General features: G+C 40.2%; 1 protein-coding gene across 2 annotated transcripts in view; it reads right to left on the bottom strand.

Moving 5' to 3' along the window:
* FHOD3 (formin homology 2 domain containing 3) overlaps positions 1-23,964 on the bottom strand; it is a 370,562-nt gene that overhangs the window by 164,763 nt on the left and 181,835 nt on the right. For both annotated transcript variants that reach the window (XM_081344817.1, XM_081344818.1), the window contains exons 11-12: positions 4,298-4,393; positions 2,546-2,902 (exon numbers count right to left, since the gene is read on the bottom strand). In XM_081344817.1, the coding sequence (XP_081200943.1) occupies positions 2,546-2,902; positions 4,298-4,393 (453 nt within the window). The remainder of the gene's footprint in view (positions 1-2,545; positions 2,903-4,297; positions 4,394-23,964) is intronic.

Here is a 23,964-nt window from a genome sequence, read left to right as displayed (position 1 = left end):
CCACCAGGCTCAAGGTTGACTCAGCCTTCCATCCTTCCGAGGTAGATAAAATGAGGACCCAGATTGTTGGGGGCAATAAGCTGACTTTGTAATAATGCTGCTTGGGGGCCCCCCGAAAGCCCTAATAAGCAGGCATATACATAGAATGAAGGCTATTGCTAAGCACATTGATTTGTGCTTAGATTGTAAGCCACCCTGAGTCTTCGGAGAAGGGTGGGATATAAATGGGATTTTAAAAAAAAGTAGTACAAATATTAAGAAATATGAAAATCCCCCCCAATGGAAGGGTAGCAAAAAATAGTAGGGCAAAAAAGTGGGGGGATTAAAAAAGAAGCATAAAAATGAGAAAAGAAAAAGAAAAAAAAAGAAAAAAATGGAGAAGGCACACAAAAAGGGAAAAAATAAAAGACAACAAAGACAAAAATTAAAATAAAAAAATGGTAAAAGTAGGTAATAAAAATAAGTAAAATGTAGTAAAACAAGTAAAATTGTCAAAATAGAATCCAGAAAATTATATTCAAAAACCAATGATAAGGATTCCAGGCTTATCTATATTTATAATCCAAGGGAGTCCAAAATTTTCAACTTGTTTAGGCAATAGTCTATCTTGAGAACAATAGAAACACACCAGAGGCCAAAAAGAAAAAAAAGAGCAGGGAGTCTATTTTTCTGCAACAAAGTCTCCAGCTCCCTTCAAAGGAATGTCTGGGCAAACAGCCAAGTTTCAGGCATAGATAACTCCATTGAGGGAAGATGAATGTAGTTTTTAAATTTTGCCAGTAGATGGCACTAACTGTCCATTCCCACCCTTTTTGCCGAGAGACGAGAAGAATTTATATATAACTTTCGATTTTAAAAGGTTTTTAAAAAATATAAAAATAAAAATAAAAAGAGAGGGGAAAAAAGGGAAAAATAGAAGTTGTGCTGGCTTTCAACAAAAAATGCCCAGTTCTATCAAAACAAAAGCTTCCCAAAGTCTTACGTCACAGACAGCCTTGTAACAAAGTAAAGTTTTCACTTAGCCAAGAAGCTTAAACAGCTGCTTCTAATTCCCTAATAGTAAGGCTTTGCTTTCAAGGGCTGGGAAGGTGCTTTCCACTAAAGATCTTGGCTTGTAGGGAGAGTGAAAGGAAAATCCTCACCCAGAACAGCTGCTTGCTCTTTCAATTGCCGTTCTCCTGCCTCCACCAAACAGCTGCTAATGGCGGAATGCAAAGTGTGGTCCGCCTTTCTTCCTGCAGATTCCAGGGGCTCTATTGGGACCAGCGGTCTGGCTACCACCTAGCCACAGTCCTCAGACATTTGCCCATTGGGGGCCACCCCTACAGGGCAGCATTCAGTCCATTTGGACCCACCAGCTGGTAGAATTCAGACGTGGGGGAAGAGAGAAACAATTCCCCGAGTCTGACCTAGCTGACGTCAGTGGAAGCTCTCCTGAATCCATTACTCTTGTGGAATTAAAATTTCCATCATGTTCAGGCTAGTTCTATTTGAAAAGTTGCAGCCGTTTTAGCATTCTTGTAGTCATGTGATTGTTGTAGTCATGTGCTTTCTCCCAGCTTCCTACAAACAAAGGCAATGGAGAAGCTGGCAGAAAGTCGGAAGTCACTTCTGCTCCCACTGCTTTTTTGCCAGCCTGTGGCCATTCTATTTATCTGTTTAAATTAAATATTGCTTATTATTGAAGTTTGCCACTACTATCATCAAATAGAATGATTTTTTTATTTATATACTCTTTTAGATAATCATGGAACCATCCATCATTGAGGTAAAAATCCTCAATGTTTTAGTGTTATTATAGTTATTTTGTAATTAAATATCTTGGCAATACTTGACTAATGCTTCATGTTGGCATTTCACAAGTTGGTATTTCAAATCCAATGTGAAATAATAGCATATCTGCATGTAACAAAGCATAATTTCCTTTTCCTTTAGGAGAATAATGAACAAATCTGCAATTATTATTTATATTAAATTTAGAGACTGTCCAAATCCAAAATTACCTTGGCTGATTTATACTTAAAAAAAGAAAAAAATCTATGTAATTAGATAAAGTACACCGTTATACTATTTCAACTACATTTGGAAAATTATTGCTAAATTTCAGGTATTATTATGCTATTAGTCTTATACAGTAGAAGGCCATGAATATGATTTATTATATAGATATGAATCTTACCTGGAATAGACATTGTTATGATCATACCTATTTGTCTGCTACTAGTAAATATGAATCACTCTGACTGATATTTGTGAGTTGGTGTAACATCCACATAATAGGACTTTAAATACCATCTCATACCACAGTTCCCTGGTATGTAAATAAGAGAATGCTTGACAGCATATTGAGTATAATGTATTTGAGAATCATGCTTGGTTTTAGGCAAACTTTCACAAGGATGCCCAGCATTTGACAAAGTTAGAATAGTGTGTGTATACGTGTGTGTGTATATGTATATGTATGTACACACACACACACACACACAGAGAGAGAGAGAGAGAGAGAGAGAGAGAGAGAGAGAGAGAGAGAGAGAGAGACCATTACCTGTTTTCTCTGAACTCTTCTGCTTCCTTTTCTTTCATTGCTGTTTGAGGGTCTTCAACATCATAAGAGAAGAGGTGAAAGGGGCTATATGGTACATAAGGTAATTTCTCAGTATTTGGAGATGCCTTTGAAGTAACACATGATGAATTTTGGGAAGTCATTTTGAAGACAGGTGAGGAGAGTGATGAATGATGAGAAAAAGGATGCAAAGCAACTGAATTAATGGATGATGAGCTCCTGGAAATATTTGTTCTACAATTCCTGGGAGGTCTTTCATCCTGAGAAATAACACCTGAGATGACTGAAGTATCATAATTCTGTGGACCATGTTTAACCTTCTGTATTTCTGAGAAACCACTGGATTGAAAAGATAAAGAAAGGTAGAAAAAGAAGAGAAAATTATACAAGTATTATACAAGTATTTCAAAAAAGAGATTATGCTAAAAGCAAAGAGAAATAACTATAGTAGAAATTTAGTTATATACTTTCTTATCTATCAGAAAGAGAGAGAACTCTTGTTAGAATTAGCAATTTTTAATTTTTTTTAAACTATGTTATGGACATTTTTATAAAACATCTATGTACTGAAGATAGCCATTTCAAAAAATGTCTCTTGTAATATGTATCTGTAGGTCAGAGGTGGGGTTGAAGAGTTGATGTCCACAAGTCATAAAAGGGCCATAGTGTCCAACCCATGCTGTAGACAAATCACAAAGTACTTTCCAGTAAGGAAACTGGTAATTTTTTTGGAAGGTTTCTTCTGGAACATAGAATCATAGGGCTGGAAGGTCAAAAGTAACCACTAGGCTGTAGCTATTCTTTTATTTTAATCATTATAAAGGATAACACTTTGTTTTGTTAAATATCAGCTTCCCATATCAATTTTATATAAAAAGGGATTTTCAAAAATTAAATATAAAGGTCAGGTAGAAAGTACCATGGGCACACTGGTGTTTATTGAAACTATGATATCTATTCATGCCCTTGAAGAAAACTTCCCCAAATGATTCCACTGTGGTATTCATCTGTATTCATCTGTAAGTTTGCCTTTCCCACCTAGAAATACTTGAGAATTCCAGAAAATAACTCCTAACATTTAGATGGTGTTAGCTGACACAGTATTTGAGAGAAATATATTTAGTAGTTTCCTACTAAATAGTGGTTTATATTAAATACCCCCTTCAAAAAAATTTCAAAAAGGTTTCTGTGAAGGTATTGCAAAAGCTAAAGAATATTAGGCTGTTCCCCTCTGCTATCACCATAGAAGTAAAGTTTGCAAAGTTGGGAGGTTTGCAGCACCATAATTGCTCTGATAATGGAGCTCTATTAGAGATGAAGAATTAAAAAACAAACCAAACCAAACATCAGATGAAAAAGAGAAGAGGGAAACATCCTGACTCTGGTAAGCTTCTGTCCTAGTTATGCTGAGGAATTCAGGAAATGTAACTTTCTTCCATTATTTTTGTTTTGTTAAAAAGAACACACAACTAAGAAACAGGTCTTTTTTCTAATTTAATTATGGTAAAGTAAAAATATTGAAACCAATGGAACAAGACATTCATGACTATTGTATGTGGGTATAATTTAACCATAATTAAGTCTGGTTGCAAATCAATATATGTACCATGAGATATTATGTGTGGGTTTAATTTTAGTAAAATGCACATTCTAACAATATATTATAATACTGCAAAGGTTTGTTAGTTGTTTCAAGAAATGTTGAAGATGTTACTGAGGTCATGATCCTAGTACCTGGCATTGATCTGCCCAGTAACCTCTTCCTTCCTCTCATCCTCTGTACCAGGCTCTATGACTGGCTGTTCTTCCTCCTTGTCATAAGCATTCTCTCTAGGACAAAAAAAAGTATGCAAGTTGGACAGCAACCCAAAACACACAAGAGATCTCAGAAATATTATCAGTGAAACAAAATAAAACTAGAAATGAAAGAAAAAAAGGATAGAAATAAACATGGGTTCTATCTGCTAATAAAATGAGATGCAAAGGAGATTGGTATGAATCAGATCTGGGGCCTAAAATATTCCATTCTCAATCATTTTCTGGGGACTTTTGCTGCTACACAGAGACACTGGATAACAAGAAAAGATGATTTGTGTATATAAAATGCCATGGAGGGATGGAGAGACAAAGAGATAATGAATTATCTGTGAAGTGATTAACAAAATTGTATTCAGATGATTTTAGCAAACAACCCACCATTGAACTCTGGGAACTGAAGATAATTTTAATATTCATTTCAAGTGATCGTGCTTTATTATTTTTAGTGTCACATATCTTATTTCATCATAGTGTACTTTAGTTGTTATTTCTTTCATTTCCTCAATATTCACTCTATTTTTCTGCTTTGTTCTACTTTCTTCCTATGAATTCTCTTCTCCAATGCTTTTATCCAAAACATGTTTTTCAAAACAACCTTTCCCATTATACTGATCCTATACACCATATATTTGGTTCATTTTGTAATTTTCTATTTTGTGTAGGTATTTTGGTGTCCTCTTATTAATTCTGTAGGTAGTGTCATACCCCTCCCTAATTCACTGTTGGCTCTGCTATTAACACACGTATAGTTTTAAATATTTTGTCTTATTTCATCTTTCTAAGTGATATCATTCACTCTATACAGCAGCAGCATCAATTAACTTTCTTTCATATTAAGTTCTTTCCTGTATTAGGAATACTCTTTGTGTTGTGAATGTGTGGTAAGATTCATATTGTTTACGCCTGTCAGATCTGCCAAGGCTGCCCTCTCAAGGAAGTAAGATTCTTGAATCCATTGAGTTGAATCAAAAGAACTTTTACTGAGAGAAACTGGATGAAATAAAATCAGGCAGAATCTAAAGATTCAACGCAAAGCACAAATAAATTATTTTGGTTTCCCAATCCCAACCTCCATGACCAGTCCATCGGCAGTCAATCGGTGCCGAGAAGATGTTTTGAGAATGCTGAGGTGCTAGGCAGATAACATTTCACAATCAGGGCATGACGGCCTTGGAACCTAGCGAAAAGCGGCTGGGAAGGAGTCCGTCCCATCTCCAAAGACAGTCCCCCTCCCTAAATCTCAAGTGAACAGCAGCAGCAAAAAATCACAAGCATGCCATCTCCCCTCCCCCTCAGCACAATGGCAGGATAGCAGAGTACGAACAGTGGACTTGACATGCTACCCCATGAACAGCGATGTTAGTCCTGCAAAACAGAACACAATAAAGGTAATATATTCCAAAGTTTCCATTTTAGCCATATTCAAACATCTTAGAGATGAATTTTTTTTGTTAACTAATACAATAAGAAACTTCTGTTTGAATATGGCTAAAGAAATGGAAAAACTTTGGAATATATTACTCTTAGAGGGATGATTTTTTTTATAATTAATACAATTTTTTTTCCTTTTTCCTTTCTGTAAAAAAAAGTTGAAATGATTTAAACAAAGCAAATGTTTTAGTTATTTAAATGTGACGATAAGAAAAGCATAAAAAATCTGTTTTGAATAAGAGTTAAAGGATTAGATGATTAGATTTACTGAATGGAATGATTAAAGTTTAAATAGATTAAATACATTCTCAGCTATGGTAAAAAAGAATAAGAAATTGAGGGAATAAATATATATTAATTTAGGAGGGATACATATCTTTAGTCGTATGTTATTTTTTGTATCTCAGTGCTTTTGTCTTTTTTTCTTTTTTCTTCTTTTTCCCCTCTTTTTTGTCTCTCTCCTCTTTTCTTTTCTCTTTCTACTTTTTTACTTATTGATTAACAAATATAAAAGTATGAGAGGGCTTATATGGAAAAAATAGAATTAAATCCACCAATGTGAATGTAATTAATTGTTGAGAAAATTGTCACTAGTAAGAATATTTAGAATTTGGGGGGGAGAAATAAGCTGAAATAAGCACGGTAACAGGATTTACGATAAGGCAACTAAAATGACAAATAGGATTATTGGAAAAACTATATACTTAATTGTTGTTTATCAAAATAATGAGAATTGTTTTAATCTAATGTTTTGCAAAGAAAGTTATGTTAAGGAATTTATTGTGCAGAGGTCTCCTTGTGCTACCAAAGAGTTGCACAGACAAGGAAGGGCACTGAGAGTAGCAAGAGTCACACAAGAATACACTGAGTTATAAAAACAAAAAGTAGTTTACTTTTGAGGTGGTGTAAGAACAAAAATGCACAGTCAAAAATAAACAGTCCAGGTCATAAACAATAGCAACAGTCCAAGGAGTAATCCAAACTACAAAGTCTTCTTACCGGTCCAGAGGTCAATACACAGTTCAGGTTTACAACAGTAGTAAACCAACAGCAGAGCAAAAACAGTAATAGTAGAGATCAGTGAATTCAGAGAGAGAGAGAGAGAGAAGCTACGTTCCTAGCTTTCCTCTTATGGCCATGAGAACACTTACACACCCATTGGCCAATTAACAACTTAAAGACATAGCATTATGGTTAATATATTTTCAACCCAACATTGTAGGCTAACACCATATGCCTAACAAGTTACTTTGGGGAAAGGGGAAATCAACTGAAATTAACATATGGAATATAGATTATAGAAATCAATTGTTAAAGATTGTCTTACAAATGTTACCCAGACAACATACTGTTTACAAATTGCTGAATGATTTATGTTATGTTAAAAAATACCAATAAAATATATACAAAAAAAACACACAATAAAGGTGAAAAGAGGTTAGGGTTGACAGCTTACTTAGGTTTATCAGGATATTTGATTATGAAACTGTTTAAGGAGCTTAGCAGCTTGAACATGGTGTTGATCAACCCATTCATTTTGGGATTCAGAAAAATCTTTCCACACAACCAAATGTTGAAACTTTCCCTGATGTTTGTGTGAATCTAAAATATCCTTAACCTCAACATGTTGCTCCCCTTGTATTATTAAAGGCTCAGGCAGTGATGGCAATTCAGATGTAAATTGGGAGGTAATCTTGGTCTTTAACAAACTGCAGTGAATACGTCAAAGGGATTTGGGAAAATCTAGTCCCACTGTTACTGGGTTAATAATGAGTTTGATGGGGAAGGGACCTACATATTTGGGTCCTAACGTCTTCAATGGTTGCAGAGATTTCAAGTATCAGGTGGATAGGTAAACGTGGTCATCGATATAAAAGGGTTTTGGTTCCATGCACTTTTTGTCAGCTTGCTTTTTGTATGCTTCCCTAGAATCTGCAAAGAACTTCTTCACAACTGGCTAGGTATTTCATAATTGGGAGACCCATTCTTTTAAAGAAGGCATAGGGGGATCATTCAAAGGTAGCTCAGGCAAGGGAGTGATGTCTTATTGCATTGCTACCTTGAAAGGAGTGAACCCTGTACGACTGTGTACCAAATTATTGTATGCTACCCCCACAAATGGTTAAAAAGTCTGTCCAGTTGTCCTGTTGATAATTAGCATGTATTGTTCCAATACAGAGTTTTTTTATTTAAAAAGTTTTACAATACATTTTGACTTTAATCCCCCCTCCCCCACCCCTATCCAACCCTCCCTATCCCTCTCCCCCATTCCCTCCTCCCCCCCCCGACTTCCCAGAGCTAAATACAGGGTATAAAATCAAAAAACATAAACACCCCTATATTATCAACAATAAACTATAAATTCTATCTCTCTCTAGCTCATATAAATGAGTACAAACAACATTAATATTACAAATAAAGTAAAAAAGAAAGAGGAAAACAGAAAAAAAACTTTACTCAAAATAAATTTTCTTAATCCCAGTCCTTATTCATATTAATTTCAAAAAAAAGAAAAGAAAAAAAAAACTTTCACCTGCTATTTGCATTCTCCCACCTTTCTCTAATTTCCAAACAAATTCTCAGTTACGCGCCAAAAGCGCCTATCTCTGTTGATCTTAATGATCTCCGACCAGACTAAGCTATGATCAAAAATAGTTCTTGCATGTATCACCAAATATCTCGCAGTTCCAAATCATCCTTGAGTTCAAATAAAAGTTCAAATAAAAAGAGTATATAAAAAAAAAGATTTAGGCAATCTCTAAGACAACTTATTGTTAATTAGGAGCTTACATACCCATTCTTAGTTCAACACATACTTTAAGTCCATAACCCTAATATACTTTTCTAGCAAGCAAATAACATCAATCTTAAATTGTGTAAAATATTTTAAAAAAAAACTTTCTTTTTCCTCTATCTCCATTGACATTCTAATCTAAAAATTTAATCAGCAATCTTAATGCCCCAAAACTTTTGGAGCACATCTGTCATGACCCCCAAAACTTCTTTAGACCGCTCCCCTCCCACATCTTCACTATAAGCACACTTTGGAGATTCCGTAACTTTCTGCTGATCTTGCTCTTGCTCTCGTCTCGCTCTTCTTAGGGCGGCACGCGTCATCTTCTGGCCTCCTGCAGCAACCGATGAAACTGTGACTTGATCCCCTCCAACACCATTGTCCTCTGTCTGTCTATCTGCAACATCTTGAAGCTTTCCCACACCGTATCCTTTTGCAGCTTCCAAAAATGATAGGGGGGTTGCTTTTAACACATTACTATAAAAATCACGTGCCTGAGCCACAGTAACCAAACGATATCTTTTACCTTCGTGCGTCGCCACCAATCCAACTGGAATCTCCCATCTAAACTTAATATCACGTTTCTTAAGTTCCTGTACTAGAAATGCAAAATCTTTCCTTCTCCTTAGGATCTTCGGAGGGATCTCTTTTAAAACCAAAACTTCTTGCTCAGCCACTACCAAGTTAGTATCATAAGCAGCTTGAATGACTTCATCTCTAATTACTCTCTTTGTGAAATAGACCACCACATCTCTGGGTAACTTCCTCTGTCTTGCAATCCATGAATTTACACGAAAAACTTTGTCCATATTTCCCTCAATTTCAGATGCTGACTGGCCCAGTACCCCTTCCAGAGCCTCAGAAATCAGCTGCTTTAAATCTTCTTTACCATTCTCCTTTAAACCCCTAATTCTAATAGCATACTGCATCTGATGATACTGAACAAGGCTCAATTCTTCGTCCATTTTATCCCTTATATTTTCATTTTCTAATACCTTTGCTTCTAATATAGAGTTCTTTTGACTGAGATCCTCCACTTTTACATCCAGCTGTTGCACACATTCAGCTACGGATTCAACCATAGACAAGATGTCCACCCTCATTGCTCTCAGCTTCTCTTCCATCTTCTTCTCCAATTTCTCCATTTTCTCCTCCATTTTCTCCTCCAGCTTTTTCAACTTTTCATCCATCATATCAGACATCAATTGTGCATGCTTTCCAAGAGCGTCTTGTAAATCCTTAAGCGTCAATACCGGGGGAGATGCAGGAGGAAGCAAAGCTTGCAATGAGGTCTCTTGCACCAGGGAAGACCCCGCATTCCGAAGAGCTTTAGAAGTTTTAGCCGCCATCTTCCCCCACTTTCACTTATTACGCACTTTCACTTTAAAGCTATAAAATCCATTGAGCTAGAGAGTAAAAATAAAGAGTCCACTTCACCTTGACCTCCTGTGCCGCTCTGCCTGCATCTTGATAATCAAAAGTATTTCCTTTTGGCAGGGGTGGTTGCTAACGCCTGGTTCTGCTCCAAAAATCCCAGAGCAGAGGCGCTGCGCAGCTCGGAGCAACCCAGGCTTCGGAGGGGCTCATCCTTCAACCGCCCAAGCTCTCAGCTCAGGCGGCCCCGGAGAGCTCAACCCCTACCTGGGGCCTCACCCCCTCCTCTTCTCCCGAGGAGGGGGCTTCAAATCCATCTAAACAGCTGATCGGCGCTGTTTACGATGGAAAAACACAGCTGCGGAGCGGGCAGCCCGAAAACAGCTGTCTTCGGCGTCGCGTCACCACCGGAAGTCTCCAATACAGAGTTTTTTGTGTTCACACGCCTATTGGTTTGGGGCTGGTGATTGGAGGCAAGCCCTTGATCAGTGCCTAGAAGATTTAGGAATGCTTACCAGAACTTGGAAGTTAATTGCACCCCCCTATCGGAGGTTATGCGTTGTAGGACTCTGTGCAGTCAGTAGACACGTTGCACAAAGAGCTTGGCTAGCGCATATGCCAAGAGAATTTTTGGCATGGGACAAAGTGCAACTACTTGGAAGACAAATCAGTTATAACCCATATAATTGTATTTCCTGAACTTTCTGGGAGTTCTACTATAAAATCCATGGAGATTTCTTTCCAGGGTGCCATTGGCTCAGCCACTGGTTGGAAGAGCCCTGGGGTTTTTCCTTGGCAGAGGCACAAATCAGGCAACTTGTCACATAGCTATTAATGTCCTTCTTTAAGGATGGTCACCAAAACTGCCTTTTAATTAAATGTGAAGTTTTCAAAAACCAAAATGCCCAGCAGTTTTTGAATCATGGCTTTTATCTAGAACCAGTAGCCACTGACTCTCTGAAAATAACACCCAGTCTTATACATTTTTTTTGGCTCCAAAAGACGCATTATAGCTTATTTCCAGGGAAACATGGTATCAGGGTGATCAGCCCAGCTAGGCGCCCAGAGTCGATGAGTGCATGAGGGCCAACGGTGTTCAGCAACAGCTGCAGCCTGCCAGCCCCTTGGCCAGCACACTCTAGGGCTGCGCAGCCCTAGATTACTTGTCCAAGCAGCAGGTGGAGGCAAAGGCATGGGGGAGTCTTGCGATCTGGACGTACCATGTGGCCGCCTGCCCCAGCACAGCTGTGGGTGGCTTGTCCTCATGGCAGTGGCACTGGCAGCAGCAGCAGGCAGAGACAGCGGTATGGAGGGGAGGCAGGCAATTCTGATGCACCACCTCCTGCCCCAGTGCAGCGACAGGCAAGCTGAGAGACAGTGGGACAGAGTGGGCAGGCAGCTGCATGACGCATCAGGATTGCCTGCCTCCCCCCATGCCTCTGTCTCCACCTACTGCTAGTGCTGCCATATGTCGAGATCACATGCCTCTGCTTGGGAGGGCTGGCTGGACACCATCAGCCCTTGCGTGCTCAACACCTCCTGTGCTGGCCATGCCCACCTGCCCAGAGCTGATAACAATCTTAATTGGGGCTTATTTGGGGGATAGGGCTTACATTAGGAGCACGCTAGAAAATAAGGCTAGGGCTTATTTTCTGGTTGGCTCTTATTTTCAGGGAAACATGGTACAAACTAGCCTCCACCCAGACTAGACCATCCCATATGGAACATCCATTTTTGTGATTTTGAAATCACTTGCCTTCTTGTAGTGAGGCTTTAAGAGCTGCTGTGACATCGTTGTCTATCTGAGGCTTCTCTCTCGCTTGCGCTCTGATCATGACCGAAACAGCCAGCTTGATGGGATTAATGGTTTGACCACACCTCACTTGGTAGAGTTATACTGAAGCATTCATGACAGGGCATCAGCCAGAAAATTCTTGCCTCCTGGGAGGTAGCGCAAAGTAAAGTTAAATTGGTTGAAGTACTGTGCCTATTGGACTTGTTTGGGTGACAGCCTATGCGGGTTTTCAATGCCTCTAAATTCTTGTGGTTAGTTCACACCTCAAAAGGTACTTTGCTCCCTCCAAGGAAGTAGCTCCATGTTAAGAGTGCTCAGCACATGGTGTAAGCCTCCTTTTCCCAGACCACCCAGTTTTCTAGAAGTATAGGCACAGGGTTGTGGGTTGCCCTACAGCCACATCGCTAGAATCTGCCTGAATGGGACATTTGTATCTGGATGTTTGAGGACAGGTTCAGTTGCAAATAAGCTTTTAAGTTTCTTGAACGCTGCCTGACACTCCATAGTCCATTTTAGAGGCTGGACTAGGCTTGGGCTTGCCTGCCCCTTTTGTCTTTAGAAGATTAGTGATGGGGAATGCGATCTGGGCAAAAGATGGGATGAATTGGCGGTAAAAATTGGCAAAGCCCAAGAAGCTTTGCAATTGCTTTTTGGTGCATGGTGGGGCCCAATCCAATACTGCCTGGACCTTTTGGGGATCCATCTCAATTCCTTTGTGTGATATGTGGTAATTTAAATAGTCTTCTTTTACTCTGGTGGAACTCGCAGTTGGAGACTCTGGTGTACAACTTAGCAGCTTTTAGTTTCTTGAGCCCTGCTCTCATCAATTTTACATGCTCAGCTTTTGTTTCAGTGTACATCAGTATATAATCTAAGTACTCCTGCATCCCTTTGTATTGGTGCTCATGCAGCACTTCATTAATTAGCTACATGAAGACTGCCGGAGAGCCCTGGAGGCCAAAAGGGAGGACTTTACACTAGAAACATGCCAGTGGACAATTAAAAGCACTTTTCCATTTGTCCCCCTCTTTGATCCTCACACAATAAAAAGCCTCCCATAGGTCTAACTGAATAAGAATCTTGCCCTTGCCAAGTGGACCAGCATGTCCTTCATTGATGGTAAGGGGTAAACGTTTTCCACACACACCCCATTTAACCCTCTATAGTCCACAGGTAAAGTGATCCATCTTTTTTCCCCCTGAAATAAAATGGGGGCAGCCACCTGAGGTTGTGAAAGCTGGATAAATCCATGGGCGAGGTTTTTAATCAATGAAGGAATGCAATTGCTCTAATTCCCTTGGGGTCATCGAGTAAACATTTGGCTGGGTACTTTAGTCCCTGGTAAAATATCTATAGCAATCCATTGGTTGGTGAAGGGGGAGCTCAGCCAACCCCTTTTCACTGAATATCTCCCTCAAGTCCCAATATTCTTTAGGGATAGAGCCAAGGTCTCTTCCTTGTTCTTGTGCTGCAGCTCCTGCCTCACAGCTCACTGGACAAGCTTCCTGAACAAGTTCCGGATCACGTGCTAGGCAGGCTCGTCGAATTTTCAGCAGCCCCTCCTCCAATTTATGTACAGGTTCCACTTCTTAAGCCAGACCAAACGCAGCACCATTCTGGGAGCCCATCCCCATTTCTATTGGCTCAGTAACAAACATCACTAGGATGCCACCTGCTACAGATCCATCTAGCTGGCAGAATGCCACAGGAATCCCCAATCTTTTTACTAGGGCTGGTTTAACCAGGCATCTGGTGCAACCTGAGTCCAGGAGGGCTGGTAAGTTGGCTTTCAGCACTGACGACTCAATAATTAACTCTATCGAAACCGTTACAGGGTCATTGAGCCACTTACCAAGGGATCAACAATAGCAATGTCACTCAGGCCAACCCTTGGTCGGCAGGATTGGAGTTCCCTCACCACTTCTGGAAGACAGGGTGAACTCAATGATCTCCACTCCTTTCAGTGCCATTTCTTGGGATCTTTGTGGCAGTTTAGCAACTTTTCCCATGGGACTGGAATAGAATAGAATAGAATAGAATAGAGCTGGAAGGGACCTTAGAGGTCTTCTAATCCAGCCCACTGCTTGAACAGGAGAATCTATACCATTTCAGACAAGTGTCTGAAAGTGTCTCTTCTTAAAAATCTCCAATGATGGAACGCTCATGATTTCTGAAGGCCAGCTGTTCCACTGGTTAATTGTCCTCACTGTTAGAAAGTTTCTCCTTAATTCCAGGTTGCTTCTCTCTTTGGTCAGCTTCCAACCATTGTTTCTTGTCTTGCCCTCTAGTGGTTTGGAGAATAGTTTGATGCCCTCTTCTTTGTGGCAGCCCTTCAAATATTGGAATACTGCTATCATGTCATCCATTTCTTCTTTTCTTTAGACTAGCCAAACCCAAGTCCTGCAGCCGTTCTTCATATGTTTTAGTCTCCAGGCCTCTGATCATTTTAGTTGCTCTTGTCTGCCTTGGCTAAAGGATGTGCTGGAAAACCATCAGGACATTTGCAAGGTGAGGCCCCTCCTCAAGAAGCCTGCCCTGGACCCGGCTATTTTGAACAACTATCGTCCGGTCTCCAACCTTCGCTTTCTTGCGAAGGTTGTTGAGAGTGTGGTGGCGCATCAGCTCCCTCTATTCCTGTTGGAAACTGATTACCTGGACCCGTACCAATCGGGCTTTAGGCCCGGGTATAGCACGGAGACGGCATTGGTCGCGCTGGTAATGATCTCTGGAGGGCTCGGGACAGGGGTTGTTCCTCTGTCCTAGTCCTATTAGATCTCTCAGCGGCTTTTGATACCATCGACCATGGTATCTTACTGCGGCGCCTCAGGGGGTTGGGAGTGGGTGGCACTGTTTTGCAGTGGTTCTCCTCCTACCTCCTGGGTCGTTCGCAGTCGGTGTTGGCAGGAGGGCAGAGGTCGGCCTCGAGGCCTCTCGTTTGTGGAGTCCCTCAGGGGTCGGTCCTCTCGGCTCTCCTGTTCAACATCTATATGAAGCCGCTGGGCGAGATCATTCGTGGTTTTGGAGTGGGGTATCATCAGTATGCTGATGATACCCAGCTTTTTATCTCTACCCCAAACCACCCCAGTGATGCCCTCGATGTGATGTCCCGTTGCCTGGAGGCGGTCCAGGTCTGGATGGGGAGGAACAGGCTTCGGCTTAATCCCGACAAGACTGAGTGGTTGTACGTACTGGCATCTTGGGAAATTCAGTTCATTCCATCTTTAACTATGGGGGGGGTGAGGTGCTACCCCCCGTAGATAGGGCTCACAACTTGGGTATCCTCCTTGACTCACAGCTCAGTTTGGAAGACCACCTAGGGGCTGTGGCCAGGGGGGCTTTTGCCCAGGTTCGCCTGGTGCGCCAGTTGCAGCCCTATCTGGACCGGGATGCCCTGCGTACAGTCACTCATGTGCTCGTGACCTCTCGGATAGACTACTGCAATGTTCTCTACATGGGGTTGCCCTTGAGGACCACGCGGAGGCTTCAACTGGTGCAGAATGTGGCCGTGCGAGTTGTGATGGGGGTTTCCCGATACTCCCATGTAACACCTCTCCTCCGCGAGCTGCCTTGGCTTCCAGTTGCCCTCTGGGTGAGATTCAAGGTGTTGGTGATGACCTATAAAGCCCTAAATGGCATGGGTCCGGATTACCTACGGAAGCACCTGCTGCTGGCGTCAACTCCCCTTCGTCCTGTGTGCTCCCACAGAGAGGGCCTCCTCAGGGTGCCATCGGTCAGGGATTGCTGGCTGGCGGCCCCCAGGGGGAGAGCATTTTCTGTGGGTGCGCCAGCCCTTTGGAATCAACTGCCTGTTGAGCTCCGGATGGCTCCCGACCTTCGCTCTTTCCGCCTTGACCTGAAGATTTGGTTGTTTGAACAGGCCGGCCTGGACTAAGGGTTTGGGTTTATTTTTAACCATTTATTGTTGGGGCTAAATTAATTTAATTTATTTTTAATTTTTGTATGTTGTGTTTTATTGCCCTGTACACCGCCCTGAGTCCTTTGGGAGAAGGGCGGTATAGAAATTTAATAAATAAATAAATAATAAACCAGTCACTAACCCCAAGTTCCTTGGAAGATCTCCATGGACTTTATCACTGAACTACCTGAGACCTTGGGAAATACTGTGATATGGGACACCACCGACTTATTTTCCAAGCAGGTACACTTTGTGGCATGCCCTAAAATCTCTTCTGCATGAGCCCTTGCAAAGCTCTTTGTTCAACACATTTACCACCTACATAGGGCTCCTGAAAGAATTATCTCCAATTGAGGGGTGTAATTCATGTCCCAATTCTGGTAAGAGTTCCCACAGCTACTAGAAAACACCCAAGAACTCCTTGCACCACCCTCAAACTAATGGTACCTGTGAGCGTACTAATGGTGTCTCAGGCGTTGCATTATCAATAGGATGATTGGACTGATGTTCTCCCCTTTGCAGAAGTAGCCTACAACAATTCAGTATACAATAGCACTGTTTTCACTCCATTCTGTGTCAGCACTGGCTGGGATTTTGTTGGTATGCCAGAATTCCCACAACAATCACCCCAATGTTAATCTCTGGCTGAGTGGGTAAAACAATTACAAACTACATGGCCTGTAATGTGCAAAGAGCTAGACAATGCCAGGGACACATTAAAAAAATATGCTGACAAAAAGAGATCTCCGCAGAAGTATAACATCGAAGAGGCATACCTTTCTACCAAGTACCTGCAGTCCAGGCAACCATTGAAAAAACTGGAGCCAAAATATATAGGTCCTATTCCCATAAAAAGAGTTATCAACCCAATGCCCGTTGAATTAAAACTGCCCCCACATCTGAAGATAATGCATCCCATTTCCATTGCAGTCTCCTGAAACTTGTGAAGACTTCACCTTTAAAACCACACTGCCCACATTCTTATTGAAGAAAACCAATATTTTGAAGTTAAGGAAATTCTAGACTCCTACTTCCATGGAGACAAACTCCAAAATCTAATTCTATGGAAACACTTTCTCCCTTCTGAGACCAAATGGGTGACTGTGCCAGATGTACTAACACAACACTATTGCATAGAAGCCATGATGAATGCCATACATTAATAATTTCTCTCTCTCTCTCATTTTCCTTTCCAGATTTAACCTTTTTTCCAAGGGAGGCGGAATGTCAGAACTGCCACCTCATGCTTATGCTCTGCTATCACTTGGTGCCAGTCTAGGGAGATTGGAAAGGAAGAGGGAGGATTCAGAGGTAACAAGTTCATTGTATTTATCAGAGATACAACTTCAAAGTCAGATGCCTGAGAACAGACCACAGTTGCATTCCACACATAAAGTTACTATTCCAAAAAATATTTCTTTGAATTTGATTGGACAATGGGGCCAAGCATGGCGATGCACTTAAGGGAGGGAAAATTATAGTTGGGGATTTTGGCACACGCTTTTCATAGTTTGACTCCCTCATCTTTGTAGGAGTCCCTCAAATATTGCAACACTGCTACCATGAATCCCATAGTCCTTCTTTTCATTAGACTAGATATTTCTGTAACTGTTCTTTGTATGTTAGTCTCCAATCCCCTAATCATTCTTATTGCTCTTCTCAGCACTCTTTCCAAAGTCTCAACATCTTTTGGATATTATGATGACCAGAACTGGATGCAATATTCCAAGTGTGGACTTCCTAAGGCTTTGTAAAGCAGTATTAGAACTTCAAGTGATCTTGATTCTATCCTTCTATTAATGCAGCCTAGAATTGCACTGGTTTTTTTGGCTGTTGCCACAACTGTTGGCTCAGATTTAAGTGATTGGCCACTAGGATTCCAAGATCTCCCTCACAATTACTGGCATTAAGCCAGTTTCACCTAGCCTGTACCGATAGTTGGTTTTTCTTGTAAACCAATATATTATATTGTAAATGCATATATTGTAATATATTATCTAATACAATAATATATTATAATTGTGCAATGTTTTATGTTCATTCTCAAATAATAGAAGAAATTTCTTTATTGGCCAAGTGTAATTGGACACACAAGAAATTTGTTTCCAGTGCTTAAGGTCATGGTGTACATATAAACAGCAAGTAATAGGTCATAGATCATAAATCATAGTTACAATCATTAATTGTAAGTTACAAACAAGAATTGATAAATTCAATAGAAGATAGTTGGAAAGATGAGAAGATGAGAAAAGATGAAAAATTAGACAGTGCTGTGGGAATTAAGTGTTCAGCAGAGCAATGGCATGGGAGATAATATCTTTATGTCTGGTTGTTTTGGCATGCAATGCTCTATAGTGGCGTCCTGAGGGGAGAAGCTGAAACAGATTATGTCCAGGATGTGAGGTGTTTGTAGATATTTTCTAAGCCTTCTTTCTGGTTTGTGCAGTATACAGACCCTCAATGAAAGACAGGCTGTGTCAGAACCAATTCCTATTTCATTTTTATCTATCCCCTCTAACCCAAAAGCAAATATCACCTTTCCCTGGGTTCTGCCATACTCCCAAGGGGGAGGGGGGATGTGCCCGTGGGTTTATTGCCTCTGCTTCCTCTATCCACTACAATGTAACCTTTTGTTTTTGTTTTCTACGATCCCAGAGAAAGGTGCGAAGAGCCGTCAACCATCGCTATGTGATTTGGAGACAGGCCAGAGTTATCTCCCCTTTTTCCCCACGATGGACCCAACACCTGGGGATTGGTCGTCCCCCACTGGCCGGATGGACTATGGGGTGGGGTCTTGCTTGGGGATACCTTAACCTATTGTTCTGTGCGGGAAATCTCAAATCTTTAAGATGTGGGATTGAAGTGGGCCCTGATAGGCTGCTTGCAATTGTTGTTTCTGCAGTCCTAAAGTCTGTACTTGTCTTGTTTGGTTGCTATACCAAACCAGACAGTTATTGAGTACAAATGACAGGTTCAATAATTTCTCTATAGAACTGTTATCAGCAGAGGTGACACAGGAAGAACTTTCTTGTTGTGCCTTTTTAATGATGGTTCTAATGTCTGGTGTCCATTTCAAGTTCTTGGAGATAACAGAACCTAGATAATTGAAGGTCTCTACTGTTAATGTATTGCCTAATATTGTAAGAGATGATAGGAAAGCTTCTTCAAAAACTATTATCATCTCTACAATTTTAGAGTGTTCACTCCAGATTGTTCCGGCTGCACCACAGGGCCAGTTGATCTACCTCTTGACTATATGCAGACTCATCATTGTTTCGAATGAGACCAATGACTGTTGTATCATCTGCAAAATTCAGTACTTTAACAAAGGAATCCTTCAAGATGCAGTTATTGGTATATATAGAGAAGATTAATGGAGAAAGCACACAGCCCACAGCCCTGGGGAGGTCCAGTGCTAATTGAACAGGTATATGATGTGATTTTCCCTAGCTTCACCTGCTACTTCCTATTTGTTAGAAAGTGTGGTCAGGCACAGCTAGGTGAGTCAGTTTAGAGAGGAGGGTTTCAGGAATGATGGTGTTGAATGCCAAGCTGAAATCTACAAAAGAGATTCTTTGGGGATTGAAGATGTTGTAATATGTAGTGCAGTGCCTCATTGACAACATCATCTGCTGAACTATTTGCATGGTAGGCAAATTGCAAGGGGTCTAGCAACAGACCTTTGATTGGTTTCTGGTGGGCCAACACCAACCTTTCAAAGGTTAGAGCCCCTGATCTGTAGTCATTCAACTCCATGATGAAAGGATCCTAGGGCAGGAGAATGATAGTAGAGTGTTTGAAGCAAGAAGAGATATAACACATCTCCAGTGATTTATAAAAGATGCGGATGAAGATGAGGGTCAGTTGATTAGCACAGACTTTCAAGCAAAAGGGAGTTACTCTGTCTGGCCCTGGTGTTTTTCCATCTTTTTGTCTGTGAAATAGACTTTGCGCATATTTTCTTGTGATCACTGGAGGAAGGGGGCCCCAGAGGGATGGAGTCGGGTATAGGAGACTTAGCTGCTGACTTTCAGTTTTGCACAGTAATGCAGTAGCTGAGGGATCGCAGGGCTCTGCTCCCTAAGCCTGATTTCTGCCTGCCAGAGGACCGTAAATGGGCCTGAGGTTGCCCTGTAGAGGCAACACAGAAGGGGAAAATCCCTCCAGAAACTGGCAGCAGGCTAGCTTAACTTCCGAGTCTAGCCCAAGCTACAAGCAACCGAAGTCCAAAAGTACACCTTCAAGCTGACTGTAAAAAATGTGTTTGAAACTGGGTAAGAACAGCGATTTTCTCTTCTATTTGGAAACTGATTTCCTGGGGAGGGGGGACCCAAGAAGCAAAAAGCCTCCGAAAGTGAGAAGTGAAATAAAAAGAATATAAGATTTAATTTGGATAAGTTTGAAATCGGTGGAATCTGTTAAGATTTTCCTTTTATATCATCAAAACAGAAGTAAATAACTGTTTATTACTGAAAGAACTGGTGTTGACATCTAGTGGTGGATGAAAATATTACAACAGCTGCTCTATTACAAAGACTGGCAAAACCCAGGAAAAGATAAATTTGTTCTTGTGACCTTCAATGTCTTAATAACAAAGAACAGCTGTGACAAAAAAAGGAAACATCTTGGACTTTCTATAAAGTGAGAATTATAAACTCTAAAAGAAAAAGAATTGACCTTTCTGGATTACAAATACTAACTTAACTGTGACTCTAAAGCCATCTGCAGAGAAAGGAAAACCCTGATTTTTGGCTATCATGGAAACCAGAGATCTGCAGAAAGAATATACCAAGAAAAAACCCCAATACTTTCCAGAAGGAGATCTATGCTATGTTGCACCTAATCTAAACAACAATCATCTCAAACCACGAGGAAATTAAACATAACCTTGAAGACATAAATGAACACATCTCCAATTTAACTTTATAACATAAAAATTCTCAGAAAATAAAAATAAGAGATTGAGCAGACAAAACAGGCAACTGATTATGAGACAGAGGAGAGATTTCAAGATGGAATTTAACAACACTAGGAAATATGACTTAACATAAATGGAAAAAATTTACAGGAAACTTTTAAGACTCATAGTGATTGGTGAGCAATAGTTAGCAGAGCTGTGGTTCACCTATATAAATACAGTATAGATTAGATATTTAGCCACTGACCATCAGCTGAGACCGGGTGGAGTAAGTGGCTAGCTTTAGGTTTCTGGGTGTTACCATAAAGGAGGACCTAACCCTAACCCTTTTGCCGGGAAGTAACAGTATTCCAAGTGCCTTTAGTGTATTGCCATGCTGGCCACACGACCACAGAAATTGTCTTCAGACAACACTAACTCTCTCAGCCAAGAAACAGAGATGAGCAACATGCTCTAGAATCGTACAGTGTGTGTTTGTGTGTATGTATGTATATACACAAACACACACATACAAATACAGTAGACCTGAGCCAAAAAATGTGGGACAGAGAGCATTGCTACCAGATGGATTTAAAATTGGCTGACCAACTGTACTCAACATGTAGTCTTCAATAGAACTATATCTACATTCAGGGAAGCATGCTGTGAGGTACTACAAAGTTCTGTCTTAGGCCTAGTATTCCTCAGCCTCGTCATAAATGATTTAGGTGAAAGGCTATAAGGGGAATCATCAAATTTTCAGAGAACAACAAGATGAGGTGAATTTCTAATACTTTAGTAGACTTAAATACTTCGCCCTATCCAACAAGATGCAATTTAATGAGAAAAGAAAGATTTACCCTTAGATAAGAAAAACTAAATGCATAGGTATAGGTGGTACCTAGCTCAACAACATTAACTGTGAAAGAAATCTGGGAGTCCAAATGGACAATCACTTAAATATAAGCCAGCAGTGTGCTGCAGCTGCCAGAAAAGCCAATGCAGTCCTAGGCAGCATCAACAGAGGGATAGTATCAAGATTATGTGAAATGTTGGCACTGCGTTATATTCCATTGATAAGATCACACTTGGAATACTGCATACAGTTTTGGTCAACATTATTCAAAAAGATGCTGAGATTCTAGAAAATGTGCAGAAGAAAGTGATGAAAATGATTAGAAAACTGGAGGATGAACATATGATGAACAATTGCAGGCACTGGATATGTTTAATCTAAAAAAACAAAGACTAGGCATGACATGGTAATAGTCTTCCAATAGTTGTGGGACCATCACAGAGAAGAGGTGGTCAACCTATTTTCCAAAGCATCTGAGGGCAAGACAAAAAGTAACAGAGGGTAGCTTATCAATTTATAACTAAGAAGAAATTTCCTGGCAGTGACAACAATTAACCAATGGAATGGTTTGCCTTCAAAAACTGTGAATGCTCCATTATTGGAGGTTTTAAAAAGAAATTTGATGGTCATTTGTCTGAAATAGTATATACGTTTCCTGCTTGAGCAGGGGATTGAACTACTGTAGAAGATTCCAAGATCTCTTCCAATTGTTATTTTGTATTCTAAGCAGGCTTCCCTTTGCAGAGAACTCATGATTCAAACTGAGTGAAAAGATGTTAACATACAAATTTATATACAAGCTGGTTCAACAAGTACTTAGACCCAGTGAGAGAGAAGTAATGTTATAAGGAGCAGACAGGGAAGGCAGCTAATATTTCTCATTTTCCAAGTGAAACATACATAATAAAAATAGTTGGAAAATTAGAATAAAATTGCAATCTATAAATTGAACTGAATTAACAAATGAATGTAATTTTTTTTTGTAATTTTGTACCTCAGATTGAATTGCCTGTTTCTCCCAGATTTCCCTATCTTCCTAATCTTCATATCCTTCTTCCCAGCTTAAAAAGATCCATTGGTGTTCATAACCATGGAATTTTCACGAAATCAAATCACATTTGAATTAATAGTTTGATGTCTATACTCTTCTAGATAAAATAATAGTTCTCAGCTGTCTAGACTGGTCCTATAAAATACTCTGTTTTGAGTTTCAAATTTGAAAACTATTTTACCATAAACATTTATGGCAAAACATCTTCCCTCCCACATACCAAATTTTTAAAATGAAGGTAAATTTGTGAAATAAAAGTTTTTTTAAAAAAGTTTTGATGTAAAGTGTATGCTTGAATTTGAAATATATACCAGATTACTGTAAATGTAGCAGGGGGAGTGATGACTCAGTGTTTAAAGATGCTGAGCTTGTCAGCTGGAGAGCTGACAGCCTGGGGTCTAGACCCAAGTTCCATGTAACAGGATGAGCTCCCATTACTTGCCCCAGTTCCTGCCACCTAGAAGTTTGAAAACATAAAAATGCAAGTAGATTAATATGTCCCACCTCAGTGACAAGTTAACAGTGTTCTGTGCACCTTTGCAATATAGCCATGCTGGCCACCAGACCACAAAAATTGTCTTTGGACGATGCTGGCTCCCTTGGCCAAGGAAAAGGGATGAGCACCATGCCCTAGAGTTGGACATGACTGACTTTACCTTTACTTTACAGTATATGAGTCAGACCCTCAACCTATCTATTCATTTCATTTTATCTTTTGGGTACTGCCATTCTGTTGGGAGGAGGGAGGTTTTGCTCTTTGGGAAGGGGGGAAGCTCTGTGGGCTCTCGATGTAGTTCCTTTGTTCTTTTCACCTTTGATGCATCTCTCTGGGTGTGAAAGGGAGGAGGAATGTCCCTGGGGCCATGTGTCTTATCTCTACTCTGCTGGGAAGAGACTGGGAAGAAAACAAAACACCCGAGAACTTCAGTTTATCACTCTTGTACTCACAACAACTTTGCACCTGTAGATTGGTTGAAATCAAACAGGATAGTTGGACACTGGGGAGGGGTTTGAAAGGAGAGTTTTATGTACCGTTTTGCATGAAAATTATTCAGATCTTGCCTTGCAATTCCACTATCACTATCTCTCAATAAAAGTTCCTTTTGAAATGATGCCAGTTTCAGAAATTCTGCTTTCTTGGGAGTGTTAGCTGAGGCAGGATCTTAAAATATGCACTTCTTCACAATAACGAGCAATGACAGGGATTAGTTCATATATCAGCAAGCATAAATGATCAAGAGTTTCTAAAAAGCATGAAAGCAACATTGCCGTAATATGTATGTTATGTAACTGGAAAGAAGTTACTAATTTTTAAAATTAAAAAGCTAAGTAGGTATTAAGAAGCCAGCACTGAAATGATGCATTTCAATGAATACATTAAATAACTTCTTTTATAGTAGCTTCTTGCAGTCTTTTGAATTCTTATATGATTGTGATTACATCAAGCCACCATATTTTTATTTCCCCCA

The sequence above is a fragment of the Vipera berus genome (assembly GCF_964194415.1).
Source record: "Vipera berus genome assembly, chromosome: Z".
Classification (NCBI taxonomy): domain Eukaryota; kingdom Metazoa; phylum Chordata; class Lepidosauria; order Squamata; family Viperidae; genus Vipera; species Vipera berus.
Note: the sequence above shows the minus strand (reverse complement) of the source record. Positions and strands in the feature narration are given on the sequence as shown.